General features: G+C 39.2%; 1 protein-coding gene across 1 annotated transcript; it reads left to right on the forward strand.

Moving 5' to 3' along the window:
* The first annotated feature begins 1,252 nt into the window (after positions 1–1,252).
* Positions 1,253–19,880, forward strand: LOC137173811 (paired amphipathic helix protein Sin3a-like). The gene is made up of 21 exons (XM_067578912.1): positions 1,253–1,448; positions 5,399–5,615; positions 6,391–6,570; positions 6,824–6,930; positions 7,117–7,444; positions 7,698–7,949; positions 8,107–8,259; positions 8,608–8,763; positions 9,156–9,242; positions 9,402–9,520; positions 9,775–10,000; positions 10,398–10,514; positions 10,718–10,956; positions 11,040–11,223; positions 11,511–12,093; positions 12,242–12,411; positions 12,879–13,052; positions 13,163–13,255; positions 13,950–14,044; positions 16,470–16,677; positions 18,914–19,880. Exons 2-21 carry the CDS (start codon positions 5,421–5,423, stop codon positions 19,130–19,132), a joined length of 3,885 nt encoding a protein of 1,294 aa, XP_067435013.1. The 5' UTR covers positions 1,253–1,448; positions 5,399–5,420; the 3' UTR covers positions 19,133–19,880.
* Positions 19,881–20,791: the final 911 nt, after the last annotated feature.

Below are 20,791 nucleotides of genomic sequence, written 5' to 3' on the forward strand. Positions count from 1 at the left end.
ATTTTGTCACTAAGTTTACAGCAATGACTGTAAATATAGCAGCTTTTGTAGATCCGTGTATAAAAACTCAAATGTTAAAGATAAAGAGGCTTTGAGACCAATGTCCTTTAGTCAGTGGTGGAAGAAGTATTCAGATCCAAAGTACCAATACAGCAATGTAAAAATACTCCATTACAAGTAATAGTTCTGCATGAAAAATCTCATTTAAGTACATAAGTATTATCAGCTTTATGTAGTTAAAGTATTGCAGTATATCTGACTGATATATTATTATGTATGACATCATTAGATTATTAATACAGACGCATCAGTGAGTAAGCAGCATGTTACTGTTGTAGCTGCTGGAGGTGGAGCTAGTTTCAACTACTTTATGTACAGTTAGCTAGTTTAGTCCAGTGGTTCCCAACCTAGGGGTCAGGCCCCTTCAAAGGGTCACCAGATAAATCTGAGGGGTCGTGTTCTGATACACACGTCTGGTTTCAGTTCTTGGACTTTTTCTCTTATCTTTGATTTTTGGAGAAATATTGGATCATTTGAACATTTGTTGAAATGAGTGTGTGTGTGTTCACAAAGTCCCAGAGTTCAACTTGTTCAACTAGTAACTAAAGCTGTCAAATAAAAGTCAAATAAAGTTTAAAATAGCATCAAATGGAAATACTCAAGTGAAGTACAAGTACCTCAAAACTGTACTTAAGTACATTACTTGAGTAAATGTATAAATTGCATACATTTTAAAAGGTTATCTCACAATCAAGAAAAAGTATGTACTTTGTTGTTGAGTTTCATAAGACAATATGTGTGCATATGTATTATAGAGTTTAGTGTTTTGTGCTAAAATGTGTGTATGTGTCTGTTGAGTTTTGTGCAGCTTCATATATTTTAATGTTGAGTTGTATGTATGTTAAAAGCCCATCTATAGACGGGCACAGCAAACTAGCTTAGCCTATGCATGCTGTGGTATGTGGCATAAGTTCATGCTATATATTTGTCCCTATGCAAATAAACATGAAATATGAAATGTAAAATAATCATCCATCTGTAACGTAGCAGTAAAGCAGCAACGTTGACGCCAGTGTTGCAGATGGAGTGCAGATACAAACCTGCACTTAGAGTGACAATAAACTAAACCAGACGCCTTTAAAGAAGAGATACCGAGAGATACTGGCTCTTTGCCTTTACTGTATTTGTTTTCATTTTCTGAAGCTGACCAATCCCAGTTCAGACTGGGAGGAGACCAGCCCGCCTTCAGGAAAGACACGCCTCTATGTTCAAGGAACACCGCTTCATACATACACTGTTGTTAGCGACGCAGCCGCTACGGACAATTTCATTTTTGACATTTTTCCACTTGAGACCAGCTCACAAAACCTCACATCTTGCCACAGGTGAATGCAAGAGTAGCGGTTTCTCCTGGTTGGGCCCCGTTACGCTGGTGGCAGTCCTGCGAGGTGAGTTTAAACCAGCTAGTTAGCGCCGAAGATAGCCTGTAACGTTACTGATGGGGGGTTGGTTGTTGTGCTAACGTAGCATTTCACTTAGCTGCTACATAACCTTGCCGAACAGACACAAGTAGTGAGCTAGCTAACACTGGTCGCATTTCCGTTACGACTTAATATTTTCGTCTTCTGGCTGATTAACAGGAGAGATTTGAGTAGAGGCTGCATGAGCTTGTGGCGTCAATAAGTTAAGACAAGCTAGTTTGAGTGAGGCTAGCAAGCTAACAGCGGCGACCATGATTTAGCTGACAGGCTAACGCTAAAAGCAGACTGACCTGACAAGATGCGTTTTCTTGTTGTGTTTAATGTTTACTGCGTGGGTCTGGGTTGTTATGAGACTAACGTTAATGGCAGTGAAGTCGTTTGTGTGACAACTGTATTTTTTTCTCTGTCGGAACTTCTCGCATAACTTGATGTTAACGCGACGTTATGTGGAAGCTAGCGTTAGCTCGTCGGCTAACTGACCTAATCAGCTTGCTGCATAAGTCAGAAATAATTATTGACCGTCTAACTTCATTTAACTGCGGTGCTGTAACGTTAACACACATGCTACAAACTAAACATCAGACTGTGTTGTCGCGTTGTCAGCTGCGATGAGGCATTGTTGTGTCTTTTCGACATCTTCCACCTAACTAACAAGCAAGGGTAACGTTAGTTAGCCAACATGTTTCAGTAAGCAGGGTCCCGTCTGTCGAGGACGGCCAGCGACGACCCGACACCATCACTTTCTGACAAATAGTACCATTAACAGCTCAGTCTGCAGATAGCAAAAGGTTAGCTTGCTTGCCACATAACTTTGGGCCAGGACGAAAGCCAACGTCAGCCATCAGGCAAGCTCACCGAGAAACGGATGGCGTTAAGCTCGGTGTTTGGCAGAGAGGGGGAGGGGATGAGGCAGAGCTACAGCGAAAGAGAGAGAGAGAGACAGCGCCTACATGGCTGCGAAGTATAACCAATATTCTAGCTTTTTTTGAAAGCGTTAGTCGACCAATTTCGCTGTCTATGACTCTCTGCCGTATTTGTTTCGCGTTTCGTCAAAAAATATTTGAAGCTGGATATGCGACAAACACGATCTCAGCGACTCAAGCCACCGTGTTTTCCGAAATTGGTGGTGCAGGGCAGCGAGGCACAATGTCTTCTCCCCGCTGGACAAATGCAATGACGTTTGCTTAGGGAGCGTCAATAACTTACTGTTTTTTTTCCGCCGAAAAAAATGTACTGATCGTGCTGAGAGCCTCATACATAAACTTAAATGTGTGTATATGTATTGTTGAGCATTGTGCAGTTTCATATGTATTTTTACTGAGTTATATGTATTTTAAAAGCCCATGCAGGGACAGGCATTGCAAACTTGCTTAGCTTGAAAATACTGTGGTATGTGAAAAAAGTTATTTTTTCCCTTTTCTTTATTTTAAGTATTCTTATGTAATTGTCAAATTGGCTTTTTATATCGTCACATCAGGTGTTATTTTCTTTAAAAAGAAAAGCAATTTTGCTGATAGTGGATCATATCACTCTTTATTTTCCTGTTGCCCCCTATGAATAATAGCCGGATATTACATTGTAATCATGATTTGTTGATAACATTGTTATCTCAGTGTTGTGTTAAATAAGGAAATTGTTTACATACTTAAGAAACTACATAAATAAATAAATAAATACATTGGTGTCACCAAATCCAGAGACGGTAAATTGCCAGATGTATTTCAACAAGTCACCAACACTTTAAAAAGTGTTTACATCTTTGTTATTTGAAGTGTTCTTATGTAATCATCAAATTGGCCTTTGCATAGCATCACATCAAGTGTTATTTTCTCTAAAAAAAAGCATTATTGATATATATCTCAGCCACTTTGCTTTTAGTGGATCTTATTACTCTTTACTCTGCTGTTGCCCCTCATGAATAAGAGCAGGATATTATATGGTAGTTATGATTTGTTGATAACATTGTCATCTCAGTGTTTTGTAAAATAATAAAATTGCATGCATACATAAAAAATGAAGTTGCCATCACAATATCCATACACTGTAAATTACCAGGTGTATGTCAAGAAGTCACCAACACTTAAAAACAAATGTTCTGCACATACATTATAATTTCAGGGTATTTTTGGTAACAGATTTATACACTTAAGATTCAGTAAAGTTCCACTTACAAACCCAGAATACCAATATCTCAAAGTTGACCTATCCGGTTGAAGTTTCCCTGATTTGTAAACCTAAAAGTGTAGCTTTCATATCTGGACTTCAAAGTCTTTGATGGGAACAAATAATAGAGAAAGGCACATTTAGGATCCCAAATACACCATCTAAATAACTAATGGCGGCAGAGATGTATTGGTGATGTCTGTAAAACTTCCATTGAAGCACTATAATGCTGAAAAAGTGTCATTAATATAATTGCTAGAATAGTGTTTTATTAAATTAATATTTGGCATCTGGTTAAAGTTCTGTGAATTAAACTCAAATTACTTAAACTCAATTAAACGTAAATTATTTTTAATTTATAAAATGCTTACTTTTATGTTTTTATTGAGTGAAGGGAGTCTTAGTCCTCTCATGAAGCTGCAATGCATTTTTCAGTTCTTTCACACGTGTGTATCACTTGAAGGACGGTCCCTAACTTGCTGCCATAGACATCCTGCTGTAGAATGACAGGAAGCCCATATAGGGACTGTCATGGTGAAGCATTTTGCATAATACTTTCCCATAGCCATTTCGTTTGAAACAGTCAGTTATTCTCTTTGTTTCACTCTGACTTTTTTTTTCCTTTTCTTTTTTTTTTGCTTTTCTTTTTATGGCATGTTTGTGGTTTTGTCAGTTTTGTAAACTCGGTACATAAAAGAGGGCTCTCTTGTTTGTTCAGTATGACTTGCCACATGTAAGTTAAGGTTGAATTTGAAACAATGGCATGGTTTACAGACCGAGACTGTTCAGTATTATTATGTACGTAGACTGGACCCAACACAGTGAGAGAATTTTCACTTCAGTGCTATTTCTCTTAAAACAGTGTCAAACGCCAGCAGTTCAGACCTTAAATTGTTACCGTTGAGCTGCACTGAGGAAGTGTTATGGCAAAGCATTACATTGCAGAAAAGGGGATTTTTTTTTTTGCATTGAAGTACATATGCTACAATGCTTGTGGCATTGTTGCATTTGACTGTTGCACAGAAACACCTAATTTCTCATTCAGCTGATTCATTTCTTATGTATTTTCTAGATTTTAATAGCAATACTGTTTAAATTGCAGTTATAACATCAGAGACAAACTAGAGAGGGCTGCTGTTAAGTCTCAAACAACAGTGAAATGGGTTGTCAGTAAGGAAAGTTTGTTCAGGTGTCACTGTGATACAGGGATCAGTAGAAATGTCTAAGGATACAAAACAATGGCCGAAAAAGTTATTTTATCCATGTTGTTAATTCAGCCAAATGTGGTAAAGAACTGAAGATCTAGAACTTTTAAAATAACGAAATGAGGTAAAGGTAAAATACTTTATATTTGAGCGTGGCGTAACTCTGCCTTTCTCCTTCAGTGTTGAGAATGTTTAAAAAAACTTTTTTTTTTTACTTTAGCAGACCTACGTATTACATCAGTGTTTGACAAGATACTGTACTTTCACTTGTTGTGATGACAGCTGTTTCCTCCTCTCCTCTGTCAAAGTAAAGATCCCTCACTTTAAAAAATACTTAACTGGAGTACTTTATTTTAAAATGTTGATCTCTTGATGATTTCTAAAAGTATTACTGGCTACCCTGTGTCCCTTTTTTACTACATATATACTACATACAAATATGAATAGTCTGCACATTCTTGAGGAATGCTTGACACTATTTGTTAAAGTTCACAGACTCGGTAAAACCCAACAAGCTGTTAACTGTCCATCTGTCTTTGTCCATTGTAGCCCCTTTGAGTATGTGTATACAATGAAGAGGCGTGTGGAGGACCAGGAACCAATATTTGCATCCCAGCAACAGCAATCACGTCGCCCCCCAGTTCAGGGTATTGCAGAGAGCTTCCAGCACCGGGCCCTCGCCCCGGCCCCTACTGTGATAGAGGCAGCCGCAGACAACATGCAGCCCTCCACCGGCATCCAGTATTCTCTCCCCCAGGGCTACCAGGTATGGTGCAAGCAGTTGGTGCTTGAACAGGGTCTTAGATTAACATTTACCAGACACCACTACCAGTAAGTTGGATAAAGCCATATAGAGTCAAAACCTTTAAAGGATTTGGCAATTTTTCTATATTTTTCTTGTTGTCAAGAAATCTCATGTGCAGAGCCAAACCGACATCCTACTTAAAAGTATTGTGTGTGTATCCAAAGTCTGATATATGGTATTCCTCTGTGCCATAGACCTCCGTTATTGTCCAAAAACTATTAAAAACACGTCAATGACTTATACCACTGCACTGAGTGACATGTTCCTTTCTTCCTGGCGATGGTAGCTTGTTTAGAAAGAGCTCCAAAGGGTAAAGACATCGATAAGATAGTAACCCTCTGGAGTGATGTTCCTAGTATGACACCACTAAGCATGCATGGGAACACGGTTCTGTTTACAGCTTCGTTAGCTTGTTGTGCTACATAATACAACCTTTTGACTTGGTACTACATCATACATTTCTCAAATAACTTCAGTACAAAGTCAAGAGGTTGTGTTATGTAGCACAACAAGCTAGCAAGGCTGTAAACATCTGATCCGTTCATTGTTGGTTTTGGCTCTGCACATGAGATTTATTGACAAAAGGAAAAATATAGAAAATCACCAAACAAATCCTTTTAAAAACCTTGTTGTTCATTTCAGTATCTCTATTTGATTATTTATTTAAATATTGTAAAGAAAAGAGTAATTAAGTGTTTATAGATCTTAAAATGCAAGTATATTTCTTCCTCAAAAGGTGCCTACAATGCCTCAGAGCACAGGAGGTCATGGACATAACAGTACTGCACCTCATGTTGGGCCCCATGCACACAGCATAGCAGTTCAGTCCCAGGGCCCTGCAGTGGTCCAGGGACACGTTCATCCACCTGCACCCTTGACTTCAGCCCAGGGACAGCAGCAGTTTCAGCGACTGAAGGTACATCTACATGAACATATAGACAGTCTTTAAAATATGTGCACCAAAGTAAATCAGCCAATCTAGGCCAAGTATGTTGATGAAACCAATAACTTTGGAATATTTATTTAACTTGTTACAGGTTTCTACATGTTTAGCTGAATATATTTCAGTTTTTCTGTTTCTAAGTTCATGTTGATGCTGCATTTAATGGTTACAGTATATCTGCTTCCTTGAGGGGGATTCAGTGAATTTTTACACTTTTACTTCGTAGGTTGAAGATGCCTTGTCCTATCTGGATCAAGTGAAGCTGCAGTTTGGGAATCAGCCACAAGTTTATAATGATTTCCTTGATATTATGAAAGAGTTCAAGTCACAGAGGTCAGTCCCAGTTTTACTGCCATTTCTTTTCAACAAGCAGAGGAAATCCATAAACAGCTTTTCTATGTTTTAAGTTTTCACATATTAAATAAACAGAATATCCATTATCTGCTTTGAAAAGTAGCACAATGATGCTTTTAGATGAATCAGATGCTAAATTACCATAATTTCCTCTTGTCACTACAGCATAGACACTCCTGGAGTTATCAGCCGTGTGTCCCAACTCTTCAAGGGCCATCCAGACCTCATCATGGGTTTCAACACTTTCTTGCCACCCGGATATAAGATTGAGGTTCAAACCAACGATCTGGTCAATGTGACCACGCCAGGTCAGATTCACTACATCACCCCTCATGGTATCTCTGTTCAGAACATCCCTGTAAGTGGAGCATCCAGCCAACCTGCGAGCCAACACCAGCACCAGAGTCTGCCACAGGCTGGCCCGCACACCACCACCACTACCACTACCACCCCACCCATCCCCGCCCAGCCTGCAGCAAACAAAACCAACAAGGTAGAGTACGGGCTTCTATATTGGTTCACTGAATTGATTGTAGTAGACTAGAACATCACATATTGAGAGTCTTATTGGTCCAGTTTCATATGCTGACATCTTACTAAATTTCTTAATCAAGTATTTATATCTGTACAGGTCCTTGTTATCTAAATATTTTTAGATTTGATATTAATAACCTGTCGTTTTTGCACACCAAATTGAGTCTTTGTGTGTGTTAAGTGTTTATACACTTCTCTGTTAATTTCATAAGCCGATGCAGTCTCCAGCCCACACCCCCACCAGCCAGCCCAACCCATCCATCCCATCCTACGCCTCACCGCGCTCGCCTTCAGTCCAATCCCACACTCCTGTGAGCAGCACACCGTCCGGTGGGCCACCTCTCCAGAACAACCAGCCTGTGGAGTTCAATCACGCTATAAACTACGTCAACAAGATCAAGAACCGCTTCCAGGACCAGCCAGACATCTACAAAGCCTTCCTGGAAATCCTGCACACATACCAGGTAAGGAGGTGCACAACAATAAAACATATTTATGCTTCGTAGTATATACAGCGCTGTTGGTACCCAAATGACTTTATGTTGCCACCTAAAAAAACAAAGTGTGATACCCCCAGAGTTGACCCAACTATTACCTCTTTTTAAATTACAAATTTTCCAGAAGGAACAACGAAATGCTAAAGAGGCAGGAGGCAACTACACCCCAGCACTGACTGAGCAGGAGGTCTACACTCAGGTGGCGAGGCTCTTCAAGAACCAGGAAGACCTGCTCTCAGAGTTTGGACAGTTCCTCCCTGATGCAAACAGCTCAGTGGTGAGTCTCTGTTAATACTTTATGAAACTAATGAGGTTATTTTTGTGATTGTGCTTGGTTATGGAGTGCGAAAGTCTGGAAGTCTTTCCGTTTAAATATTCCATCTTTATAGTACAGTTAAATACAGATGAAACACTGGCACTGCCAAAAGTAAAGGAATGGAGGAAAGAAAAAAATATTTTTAGACAATGTCCTAAACATGTGACTCATTTGCTCTCTTCATTTATTCAAGTGCCTCAACTCTTTTTAATACATAGTCGACACTATTTACACAATTTTTCCTTGATGCATCCTGTTGAGTTTATGACATCTGTTTGGTGAGATAATGGTGTGTAAATCTCTTCCCAGCTGTTGAGCAAGACTGCGCCAGACAGGGCAGAGTCAGTGCGTAACGATCACGGTGGCACAGTAAAGAGACCTTTACTAAACAACAAACAAAGACTGAGCCAGAACGGCCTGCCGATCAGGAGACCTGTGGGAGTTGGAGTCACGCCACCTGTCAAGGTACACACCGTTTAACATGTTGACTGTCTGCATACATTTAGCTGATTGTACTGTTTATGTCTTTCTGTCATGATATAGACCTAATAAAAGGCAGAAATTATAGTGTATATTGATAAGATAATTAGCACCAGTCGCAGTGTCAGTGTACTGCAATGGCAATTTGTTTCTGAAGTGCAAAATGTAATTAGTTATTCTTTTAGACTTTTGAATTTGTATGCACAGTTAATTATTTCTGGCACATAACTCAACAAAAGTGAAAAGTTAGTCATTCTTTCTAAAATGTATGGCTTGACATGGTGCACATGTACATTTAAATCAGCATCAGTATGATATTTTCTTCTACTTAAACATCCTCCTTTTCATTTTCTGTCAAATCATCTTCACCCTTGCAGAAGAAACCCAAAATAGGGATGAAGGACCATGGCATGACTGAAGTCAGCAAACACAGCACCAGCACTGAAACTATGTTCTTTGAGAAGGTCAGTACTGTTAAAAATCAATATCACTATTGTTATTTATTATTCTGGTCTTGTAATAAGATGAAGATGATAATTACTAGAATGAGTTTCAAGGGATGGTTTGTTAATCTTGTTTTTTTTTTTTTTTTTTTGTCATCATCACTGAAAACTCTACAACAGGTAAAGAAAGCTCTTAGGAGCTCTGAGGCTTATGACAACTTTCTGCGGTGTCTGCACATCTTCAACCAGGAAGTGATTTCACGTGCTGAGCTGGTTCAATTAGTCATCCCATTTCTTGGGTGAGTGTACACATCACACAGTCCGTTGGAGCAGCAGATACATATTGCTTCTATAACTGTACTTCTGTGTATTGTAGCTTAATGATATCTTCATACTAAAATATAGTTTGTTTTGCTTTTATTTAAAAACGTCACATTAGTTCATCACACTAAATACTTAAATCATAGATACATAGTCATTGAACCACCAGTGTTTATGTTGGAAATACCTTCCTATTAACTGCATTATTCATGCATTGTGACACACTTCACAGAAAATTCCCAGAGCTTTTTACATGGTTTAAAAACTTCCTGGGCTACCGAGAATCAAGCCACGGTGAGTCGAGCCAAGCGGAGAGTTTACCCAAGGAGCGTGCAACGGAGGGTATCGCCATGGAGATTGACTATGCTTCCTGCAAGAGGCTGGGGTCCAGCTACAGAGCACTGCCAAAAAGCTACCAGCAGCCTAAGTGCACAGGGAGGACGCCACTGTGCAGAGAAGTGAGTCACTGGAGTCTGCTACTTAAAGTTTAAAGTTTTTCCTATCATGATGATTAATAACCAAACAAAGTAGGACTGAGACTAAAGGTTATTTTCATTATTGGTACATTTTTGGTTAAATAGCTTTTCTTTTTACACACAGCATAGCACAGCAGTGTTTTTTTCTCCCAGATTGCATATTTATCACATCCAAAGCTTTTAAAATGAGAAGCTGCAACAAATTCATGATTACTATTTTCCCAATACACAACTGAAATTTATCATTGATTATATGTTGACATTATTTTTGTGATTTCCGTGCCTGCTATCAGTTTGTCACAGTCACAACTGAGAGTCTAAATGCCTTCCTGAGAATAAAAGGTATAGAGGTTTGAATGAAGCAAATGTGTCTTTGTAGGTTCTGAATGACACATGGGTGTCGTTTCCATCATGGTCTGAGGATTCTACAGTTGTAAGCTCCAAGAAGACTCAGTATGAGGAGCACATTTACAGATGTGAGGATGAGCGCTTTGAGGTGAGGAAACAAAGTAAAATTGTAGTTTTGTTTTGGTTGTAAGAATGTGTGGAGTCAAGATTTACAGTAGATGTCCAGGGAAAAGCCCTGCTGACAGCATTTGCAATCATGAAAATTAGAGTTGATTGGCACAAGCTTTAAATAAATCCTCAAATAAAACAGATTAAATCATTAACTTGATGGTTATGGCGCCCTCCTTTTAGCTGGATGTCGTGTTGGAGACCAACCTTGCCACGATACGAGTCCTCGAGACAGTGCAGCGACGGCTTTCTCGCATGTCTGCTGAGGAGCAGCTGCGCTTCAAGCTGGACAACACGTTGGGCGGCTCCTCAGAGGTCATTCATCGCAAAGCTATCCAGAGGATATATGGGGACAAGGCCCACGACATCATCGACGGGCTTAAGAAGAACCCAGCTGTGTCCGTCCCCATAGTGCTCAAGAGGTGAGTTAAGACTGTGATTTCTTGGTGGTTGATTTAGAACCACTTCAGGTTGTAAATCACTATTTTTTTATTGCTGTTTACAGGTTAAAAATAAAGGAGGAGGAGTGGAGAGAAGCTCAGAGAGGCTTCAACAAAATCTGGCGGGAGCAGAATGAGAAATATTACCTGAAGTCACTCGACCATCAAGGCATCAACTTCAAGCAGAATGATACCAAAGTGTTTCGCTCAAAGACCCTGCTCAATGAAATCGAGATGCTGTATGATGAGGTAAGGAAACAATAATTGGATAGATTGATAATAAGACAAACATAATAACTCAATGCATGATTTATTTACAGCGTAGCTCCAACAACAAAAGACAAAACAGTCTTTTTGTTCCCACAGTGCGATGTGTTTGGTAGTGCTTTTGATACTTTAATTGCTTTTGACATCTTGTAGCTGTAAATGAGACCTGGAGCATCACTTCCTGTTGTCTAGACATTTTACTCTCATACAGACTGTCTAAAAAGAGAAATCCTCTATGAGCCCAATTAACTCCTGTCTGTGTCCTATAGCGCCAGGAGCGAGCATCAGAGGAAACTGCCACACCGCCTCCCAGCGGCCCGCACATGAACCTGACCTACGATGACAGCCAGATCCTGGAGGACGCCGCTGCCCTCATCATCCACCATGTCAAAAGACAAGTTGGCATCCAGAAAGAAGACAAGTACAAGATCAAACAGATCATCCACCACTTCATCCCTGACCTGCTTTTTGCTCGGCGAGGTGAGCTCTCTGATGTGGAGGAAGAGGAAGAAGAGGAGGAAGAGGACATGGACGTGGATCAAGACGGTCCCAAGAAGCACAACGGCCTGCCGGGCAACAGCCCATCAAAGTCCAAGCTCCTCTTCAGCAACACGGCGGCTCAGAAGCTTCGGGGCACAGACGATGCTTATAATCTGTTCTTCGTGAACAACTACTGGTATATCTTCCTTCGTCTTCATCACATCCTCTGCTCTCGTTTGCTGCGAATCTACGGGCAGGCGGAGAAGCAGATCGAGGAGGATGCCCGTGAGAAAGAGTGGGAGAGAGAAGTGTTGGGGCTGAAAAGAGAAAAGAATGAAAATCCAGCAATTCAGCTTAAGATGAAGGAGCCGAGTAAGTGCAAAAACTTGAAATGACACATAATTATACTCAAATTCTCACTGACAGTTGTTATGATCCCACTAAAAAACCACAGGGTGTCATATTTTATGATATCTCACCATATAATTAATCACATTTGCTGTCCCTTTTCTCATTGCAGTGGATGTCGATGTAGAAGACTATTACTCGGTCTTTCTGGAGATGGTGCGTAACCTTTTGGATGGAAACATGGAGCCGGCTCAGTACGAGGACTCCTTGAGGGAAATGTTTACTATCCACGCCTACATTGCCTTCACCATGGACAAACTCATCCAGAGCATTGTCCGGCAGGTCAGCGTACACAAAGATTTTATCATTCGATTTGATTTCCGTCGCACAAATATTCCATGGAAGTGTCATTAGTTCATGAAAATACCAGAGAAATTAGATTGAACTGATTGGCATTTTTTTATTTCCTGTTAAAAACGGATCTTACTAAGAATCCGTTGAGCATGAACAGACATGTATGAGTATTAGTTTGTATCGGTTGTTTTGAGAATGTAATCTGGCTCCGACATGAGTAAGGTGGAGTAAAAAGAAAAACTAACATGCAGCCAAAAGTCATCTGCTTTAATGGAGCAGAGCTGTATTTCCTGTTTTTCCTAAATAACACGTCTATTGTTTATTGTTTAACTCTGTGATAGATGACTGAACGTTTAACCCTTCAGTCACTGAGTATGTTTCTATCACACTGATAGGCTGTGATCCTACAAAGCCACCTGTTGCACACTGAATGCATTTTTTTTTTTTCCCCACAGCTCCAGCACCTTGTCACTGATGATGTGTGCGCACGTGTGACAGACTTATACCTGAGCGAAAGTGCCAATAAAGCCACAGGGGGCACGCTGTCTACGCAGGCGTCCAGGGCCGCAGCAGAGGGCACCTACCAGCGCAAAGCAGAGCAGCTTATGTCTGATGAGAACTGCTTCAAGGTAACACAAGCACAAAGTCATATTTTTTTGTTAATCAGTCTGCACTTCTTTGAACACTTTGTTTATAGACGCTGTGTTAAATACTTTCCTCTCGTTGCTTGTGTGTCTAGTTGATGTTTATGAAGAACCGAGGTTCTGTCAGTCTGGCCATGGAGCTGCTGGACACAGAAGAGGAGAACTCTGATGAGCCAGCCGAGGCAGAGGTAAGACTCCCATCAGTATTCAAGTACACTTCATACACTGAGAATTTCTTAAGATACACCTGCATCTGTGTTGGCAATTGATTTGCAATAAGTTTGACTTTTTTGAGGTTGGAGTTCATGGTGATGTTGTAGTGTTTCTAATACTGTGTCCACCAAAAATTGACATCAATTGGTATTAGCACTGAAACAATTACTCACTTAATCAGAGGCTTAAACAACAGAAAATTAAGTACCAATAATTTTGATAGTTTATTTAAATTTCAAGTCATTTATTAAGGAAAAAGTCTCACTTCCAGCTTCTCCAGTGTGAGGATTTACTGCTTTTCTGTGTCTTAAACTTTGTGACATGTTTTTTTACTCAATGAATCACTTCATTTAATCTTGATTAATCAATCTAATCAACAGTGAACTAATGGGTGTGGACTAAATATTAGGAACACCTTTTTAGGGGAATGATACCTGTGTTATTGTAGCAGCATAGAGTAACAGCGTTGTAAGTTAACTAAAGCCTAACACCAGGGTTAAAGGTCAAATATTACAAATTTGAAAGGCCGTAACCACTTGTCTGGTTATTCTGGGTTAGTTGGAGTGATGTTACCTCCTGTAACTGGTCCAAAAAGATGTAAATAGATGTTTAAATAGATAAATGTCTATGGGAAACATGTTTATTTATTTTTGCTCTGTCCCCTAACAGAGGTGGTCAGACTACGTGGGCAGATACCTGAACTCAGATTCAGCCTCCCCAGAGCTGCGTGAGCATTTGGCCCAGAAGCCGGTGTTCCTCCCCAGGTGAGGCCCCAGCCATGTCTCCCTCTTGTCTGCACACTTAAAACTTCTGTCCTGAGCCTCTAGTCAGCCGAGCAGCCACTCCACTGTTGACAAGCCAGACCAGCTGCCAAACAACTCATTTTCAGAGATATAAAACAGTGGCACTTTTTTACAAGCTTGACTTAGGAAGCTCTCTCTAATCTCAACATTTTGGGCATAGGAGCTCTGCCTTAATAGTCACGGACAAACAGCAAGAGTTTGAGAAGGTTAATTTACAAAGAGTGACTCCACAGTAACAGTGAAACCCTGTCTGGAAAGAATCTCATTGGCCATGAACATTTTTTCAGTTTCTGACCTCTGCCTCACGTAGAAGATTGCACTTTACATGGCCATTCTTTTAAAAATGGAATTTATTTATTCATTGATTCAGTTCCTTTTTAATGGGGAATTTTATTTATTCATAGTAAGGTTTTTAAAAAATGGTTTTGGCTTGATCGTGGTTTTGAATTTCCAGCTTAGCAGACACCTATAAGGAATCATTTGGTTTGATTATTCACATTGTATTGAATTTAAATGATGATTTTCATTGTGTAACGTAATAACAAAAAGTCTTTTTGAATACGCAAACTGAAAGTAAAACAAATGGGTTCCACCTTTTTGTCATTTTATTTCATTTTTCTACGATGTCTTTGACCTGAGTTTGAGAGACTAAAGCTCTTGTTTAGGACCTGAGTGACTTTGTTAAGAAAGAAACAGTGAAGTCATGGTTTTTCTTTTCTACCTTATCATGCCCTTTGTTTGTGATTGTATTCAAATCAAAGGTCCTGTATGTGACTTAATCACTGTTTGCAACTGTAAATGTTCAAATGTCCATTTTGTTTAAGTCTGTTCTACTCAGTGTTATGTTTGTAATAATTTTCAGTGGAAACAGTGCACTCCCGTTGCAACTTTTTGTTGTGGGTGAGGTTTTTTTTTCCACTGGTTTGAGAGAGATTTGTGCTCAAGCTTTTTAAAAAAAAAAAAAAAAAACTCTGGTCAAGCACATTATCTGCAACACTTGTACAGAGGAGTAGGGTTTGTAAATAAAAATGATCGTCTAAATTGTATGTTCATATGTTGGTGTATTTCTTTCCTGACACCTCAGAGCTGTGCATGGAGGCGTGGTTGTGTCCACTCTGTCTTAAAGCTCCAGATGAGTGTTGTGTGTATTATTATATATACATATATATATAAAAAGCCTGTCTGTCTTTGATTTCCAATGCTTTTTTTTGTTTTATTTTGTTTTTTTTGAGATGGCTGTCCATTACCATAAAACATTTCAAAAGGCTTTTTTCAACAAAAAAAAAATGCAGAACAATCTTACTCTTAGTTTTCTCTTATTTAACCCATTGCATAAATCTGGTACCTGACTATGATTTATCATTGGGCTCACCCACATCTTGTCCTTTTTTCCCATCAAATCTATGAGAGGTCAGCAGCACAGGAGGTCAAAAGACTTGGCCCTTCTTCACAAAAAAAAAACCTTCAGTGGCAGTTAAAAATCTAGCGGTTTCTTTTTCCAGTTGTGTTGGGTCTTCATCTCATGATCATAACACTCTGTACATTGTTGGTGAAAGTATGTGCACATCAAAGTATCCTCAGCTCATATTTTGGATTGGTATCCGATCAGGCAGCAATATTTTTTTTTTTTGTAGTGTTTGTTTCTAACAGTTTTACCCTGAAATTGGCCTCACTGTCATGTCTTTTAAGTGGAGCCCTGAATGCAAAAATATGCTTCATGGTTTCAGTCCTCGCTCACCTGTACCCTCTGTGGTAAGTACACATTTAAAACTTTCATTCAGGTGGGGTGAATATTTGCATTTTTTTTTAATTTTTTTTTTTTTTTAATTAATATTACCTGCACAAAATCGGGATCAATTTCCAATTAAAAGAAGTATTTGTTTGCCAAACATATTTAGATTTCAACTATGTGGCTGTTCAACGGAAGTGCACTGTAAAGAAATATTACGACTGCTGCCTCTGCTGCTCTTATAGATCCACATTCCCCACGAATGATTTGACTCCCTATCTAATTCTGTTACTCGGTGAGTTTGCAATGCATGGGTTTAAAAAAATTCTTGTTTAAAGGGACAGTCCTCTCAAATTTGACTAGACAGCTCTCAAATCAGCTTGTTAAGATTGTGTGTGTATGATGGCTGACTACATCCTTTTTTTTAGGCTGTAAAATCGCACAGTGCATATTGTCAAAATATAAAATTGTCTCTTAAATGAAAATAAAACAGTTGACAGATATTTTTTTTTTTAGAAATTTGTGCGAACTTTCCCTGTAAACGTGATGCACTCTTTTGATGTGTGGAATAAAGAGCAGGATTTTTTTAATTTATTTGTTTGTTTCTTTCAGGTCAGCCAGTGTTATTCATGTCTGTCAATCTCTTCTGGCTTTCAGGAATTTGAGACGGATAAGGAAGTGTCAGAGAGGATGGGAACAACTGCAACAGGAGAGAATGACCAAGGGCACCTCCGACAAGTCGCAGGACGGCAAGAGTGAACTAAAGATGGAGTGCATGTTCAAGCTCAACTCCTACAAGATGGTGTACGTCTGTAAATCAGAAGACTACATGTACAGGCACACAGCGCTCACACGGGCTCATCAGGTAAGCATTTACCATTTGAAAATTAATTATGGGCTTATAATATCTAAACTGTTCCAGTTATTACAAAGTTTTTAACAACTTTTGTTCAGTCATGTATTCAAGTTTGAAGCCGATACCATTAACGCCCTAGGAGGAGATAGCGTTTCTTGGGGGTCCGAAATTGGCAGAAAGTCGTACTTTGATGAGCATATTGCGGACTTCCTGTTGGATTTAGGTCAGGGGTGTCAGCGTATGATTTGTAGGTCTTGATGAGACGAATGATTGAGTTTTGGTTTGATCTCTCTACGACATTCCTACGGGCTGTGGCAGCCATATTAGATACATAGGTGGCGCTATAGAGCACATGTTGGCACTTTGGGGGATAATTTTTACATTTTATTACATTTTTCACCAGACCTGATGTGTGTGCCAAATTTGGTGAGTTTTGAGCATGTTTAGGGGGTCAAATTTAGGGTTGAAGTGGCATAATAATAAAGAAAGAATAATAAGAAAGAAACAAACACAGGAAAAACAACAGGGTCTTCGCCTCTTTGGGGCTCAGGCCCTAATAATCAAACATATTTAAATTTGTCACCATTGTGTAGATTTAAAAAGCACCAGAACAACAAAGTCAGTCGTAATGCGTGGACGCACTAACGGCCATGTGTCCAGTCACGTCGCTACTGTGTGTTCAGACAGAGCTCGAAGCGAATTTAAGAGGCGGCGCGATTACACACAAAGTCGATGCAATGATGCAACTAGAAGTAAATTCGTCTGAGCAGTGCAAATACGTGTCTGTGTGAGTTGAAAATGTTTCATCTTGAGTGAAAAAGTTGTGCAAATCCCAGAGCTTTATGAATGTGTTTCATAGAATAGACCAGAGGGAAAAAGGAGAGAGACAGAAACAAACTTAGTCTCTGGTGAGTTTTGAGTTCAGCCAGATGCTGAACCGAACACAAACTAACACACACACACACACACACACACACACGGTCAGTGTGCTTGTTGCTATCTAGTTTACAGTTAATGCACAGTCGGTATTTTGGCTGTTTGGGGCGAATAAACACAAATGGTCCAGTGATCAAATACGTGCGAATGATGCAAGGCGAAGATTTGCTTTGTGTTCTGTCTGATCACACTGTTAGAGGTTAACATCTAAGAACTATGAAGTACCCAGTGGTGGGTCTGTGTTGATAAACTCCTAGTTTGCAGCCAAACGTTCTTTAACCAATAGAAAGATACATATACAATCCCGAGTATTCCTGTTTACAGCCAAATAAGGTGCAGCCATTGTAGCTCTAATGATGTGTGGGGGCACAGACTGGTTGGATGAGGAGAGTATACAGTCTGCAGTACAGTCATGTGATGTGATTTGATGTGGAAAAGATGTATTAATGAATTTTCAGGTAAATTTTATGGGGAAAAATCAAGATGTTATAAGTTTTAATAAGGTAGATACCACAGTACAGTTAAGGCAAGTTCAGAAATGTTCACCTGTTGTACACGAGAGAAAAAACAAATTATTTTTTTACATATTTATACATTATCAGTTAGATTGGCAGAGATATTTGCAGTTAGACGATTTTCTTTCTTGCTTCAAGCTCACGATCATAGAGGTCAATCAATCAAATCAATTTTTAGTGATAGTCTTTTCATGTATTAGCAAGTTGGATTTCTTTAATTTTGGTAGTTCTATCAATAACTATTCTTTTATTATTATTATTATTATTATTATTATAACTCTTAATAGTGGGTCGTTTGTTTTTCACTCTTTATCATTCTCAAAATATTTTAAATCAAAAGTGTTTCATATGTGTTTTAACAAACTTGAAAAACTTTATAACAGTCCATATTTAAATCTATTAAGTGATTTTTTTTAGTTAGAAGGTGATGACAGGAACCCTTCAGCGTTCATCGTGTGGCAATACGATGCCCCCTAGTGAATGCAGATGATCTGAGACGCCGTCACATTCAGATGACATCTCACTTTTGCCGCCTTCAGAAACGATGGCGTCAGTTATGTCCTCATTGACTAGAGGAGTGACATTGCCGCAAGATAAATGCTGCGAATTTCCTTTATGTCATCAGACCTGAAAATAGGATGGATAGTCTCTACAGCCCGGTGGATTGATTGTGTTTTGACGTTGTACCGCTATATCTGGATGAAGGTGATGACATATTTCTGCGACTGTCTTAGTGTTTTTATGATGGTATCATAGTAGCTGAACTACATTTTTCCCACTGATGTCTCTTCCAGTCCCAACAGCGGGTCAACACACGCCTGCACAGACGCTTTCAGACCTGGCTGGACTCCTGGGCCAAGGAGCACGTGACGAGCGACATGGCCGCCGACAACCGCAAGTGGCTGATGGGAGACGGACAAGAAGGCCTGGTGCCTTGTACCACCTCCTCCAACCCCGAGGTCCTCCATTATCTCAACATTAACAAGTACCGGGTGAAGTACAGAACACTGTAGTCTCTCTGAAGGATGAACTGTGGCTGTGATCGTCATCACACGACAGACTGCCAGTAATGACTTTAAATATACAGCAGCTTCATGCGGATCTTTCAAAACCTGCCGTTACTGGATTCAGTTGCCAAATGTTGTGTGGTTATCAGTCCAGGGTTCACATTGGATTCCAAGTTTTTTCCCCTTTTTTTTTTACATATGCGGGCGGAACCGTTTCAGGAACTTTGTGCTAACTTTTAAGCTTACACTGCAAAGTCTGCGAAATAGTAGTTTTGCAGGTATTGCTGTCACTAGATTGGAAAAAATAACCCCACTTTTTTTTAGTAAGTCCAAAAAAATATTAAATGCAGATTTTTATATTAGTTGATGAAACAAAAAAAGCACTCCTTGCTGCATTTCCTCTCTGGAATAATTCACAATTTGAACAAAACACCCGGTTAAACATTTCTTAAACATACTTAACAATTAATTAGATGTTTTTGGAGGACCACAGGAAATAAAAACAAACAACCTCAGTTTTTTTTCTTTAGGTAGCAACAACTTGGACCTTTTACCTCTGTGAAAATGTGCATACTCTGACTTGGAGCTTAATCTGGCTTCCAGCTGTAAAATTGTATAGCCTGTGAATGTTTTCTTTTTTTTGATGGTAAAGGTGCAATAATGCACTGTATATTCAACATCTCTGGCGACTGCTGGGAAGCTGCTTGGCATCAGTACAATGTCAGCAGAGTGTATCAAGTACAGTAAGTTATGACTGCCCAAACACTTTGTGTAAATATGTTGTTTATATCTAGATTTTTTTTTTAAAAATCAGATGTCATCGATGTGTAGCATACATTAACACACATAGTATCAATATTTAGCTAGAGGTTGCAGAGACATTTATTAAGAAAATGCAAAATTTTAACTGTTTATTACCAAAGGGTGTTAATTAGAGACCTTTTTTTGTTTGTGGTCTGTTGAACGTGCTTTCCCCTTAAGTCTCAATTTAGTAGAAAAAATTGTCCACTTCATGTTTTCGAGGCAGAAACCGTCTACCCTCTCTGCGCTTTTCAACCTTCAGTCTTTGGCATCGGTATCACTCGTGGTGTTAACATGATTGAATGTAGCCAAGCAGCAATTTATGCTTTTTTGAAAGTAACAGTAAATGTCCGTTTTGGAAAGTACTGAAGTCCTAACAGTACTTTGAATTCTTTCTTTGTATGTTAACTTAACCAAATGGTTAGAATCTGTTCGACAGATCTGGTGGTCTCACAGCGTATCACCTATAAAAAAAAAAACTGTACATTTAATTTGTGTTTATTTTTTATGCCCAGTGTTGATGACAAACACTGACAGATGTATAGTGGGTCTATACGTGAATGTCAGACTTGTGTGACTTGTGTACAGTTTTAGGATCAAGACAACAAGCGAGCAATAATTCCTTTCAATTGCAGTTAATCAAAGCTATGTTTGTATTTCTTGCTGAAATACAAATGTGAATGTTAAATTCCCTTAAAAGAGGGATGTAAACAAAGGATTTTTTATTGCCTTTCCCCTCTGCAGTTTGTTTATTTAAAGATAGAATTAGCTTTGTAGATATTGTAGGTAATGTTGGGTGGTCAGACGAGACCAAAAAGGCTTTTATTGGTTTCTGATTTGAGAATATCTATCACACTAAAAGCT

This window comes from Thunnus thynnus, chromosome 1, assembly GCF_963924715.1.
Source record: "Thunnus thynnus chromosome 1, fThuThy2.1, whole genome shotgun sequence".
NCBI lineage: Eukaryota > Metazoa > Chordata > Actinopteri > Scombriformes > Scombridae > Thunnus > Thunnus thynnus.

Excerpts from the sequence above, each read along its gene's own strand:
- LOC137173811 (XM_067578912.1), top strand. The coding sequence starts at position 5,421 with ATGAAGAGGCGTGTGGAGGACCAGGAACCAATATTTGCATCCCAGCAA. Across the intron at positions 9,521-9,774 it reads TTAGTCATCCCATTTCTTGG|AAAATTCCCAGAGCTTTTTA; the intron begins GTGAGTGTACAC and ends CACACTTCACAG. Across the intron at positions 11,224-11,510 it reads TCGAGATGCTGTATGATGAG|CGCCAGGAGCGAGCATCAGA; the intron begins GTAAGGAAACAA and ends TGTGTCCTATAG.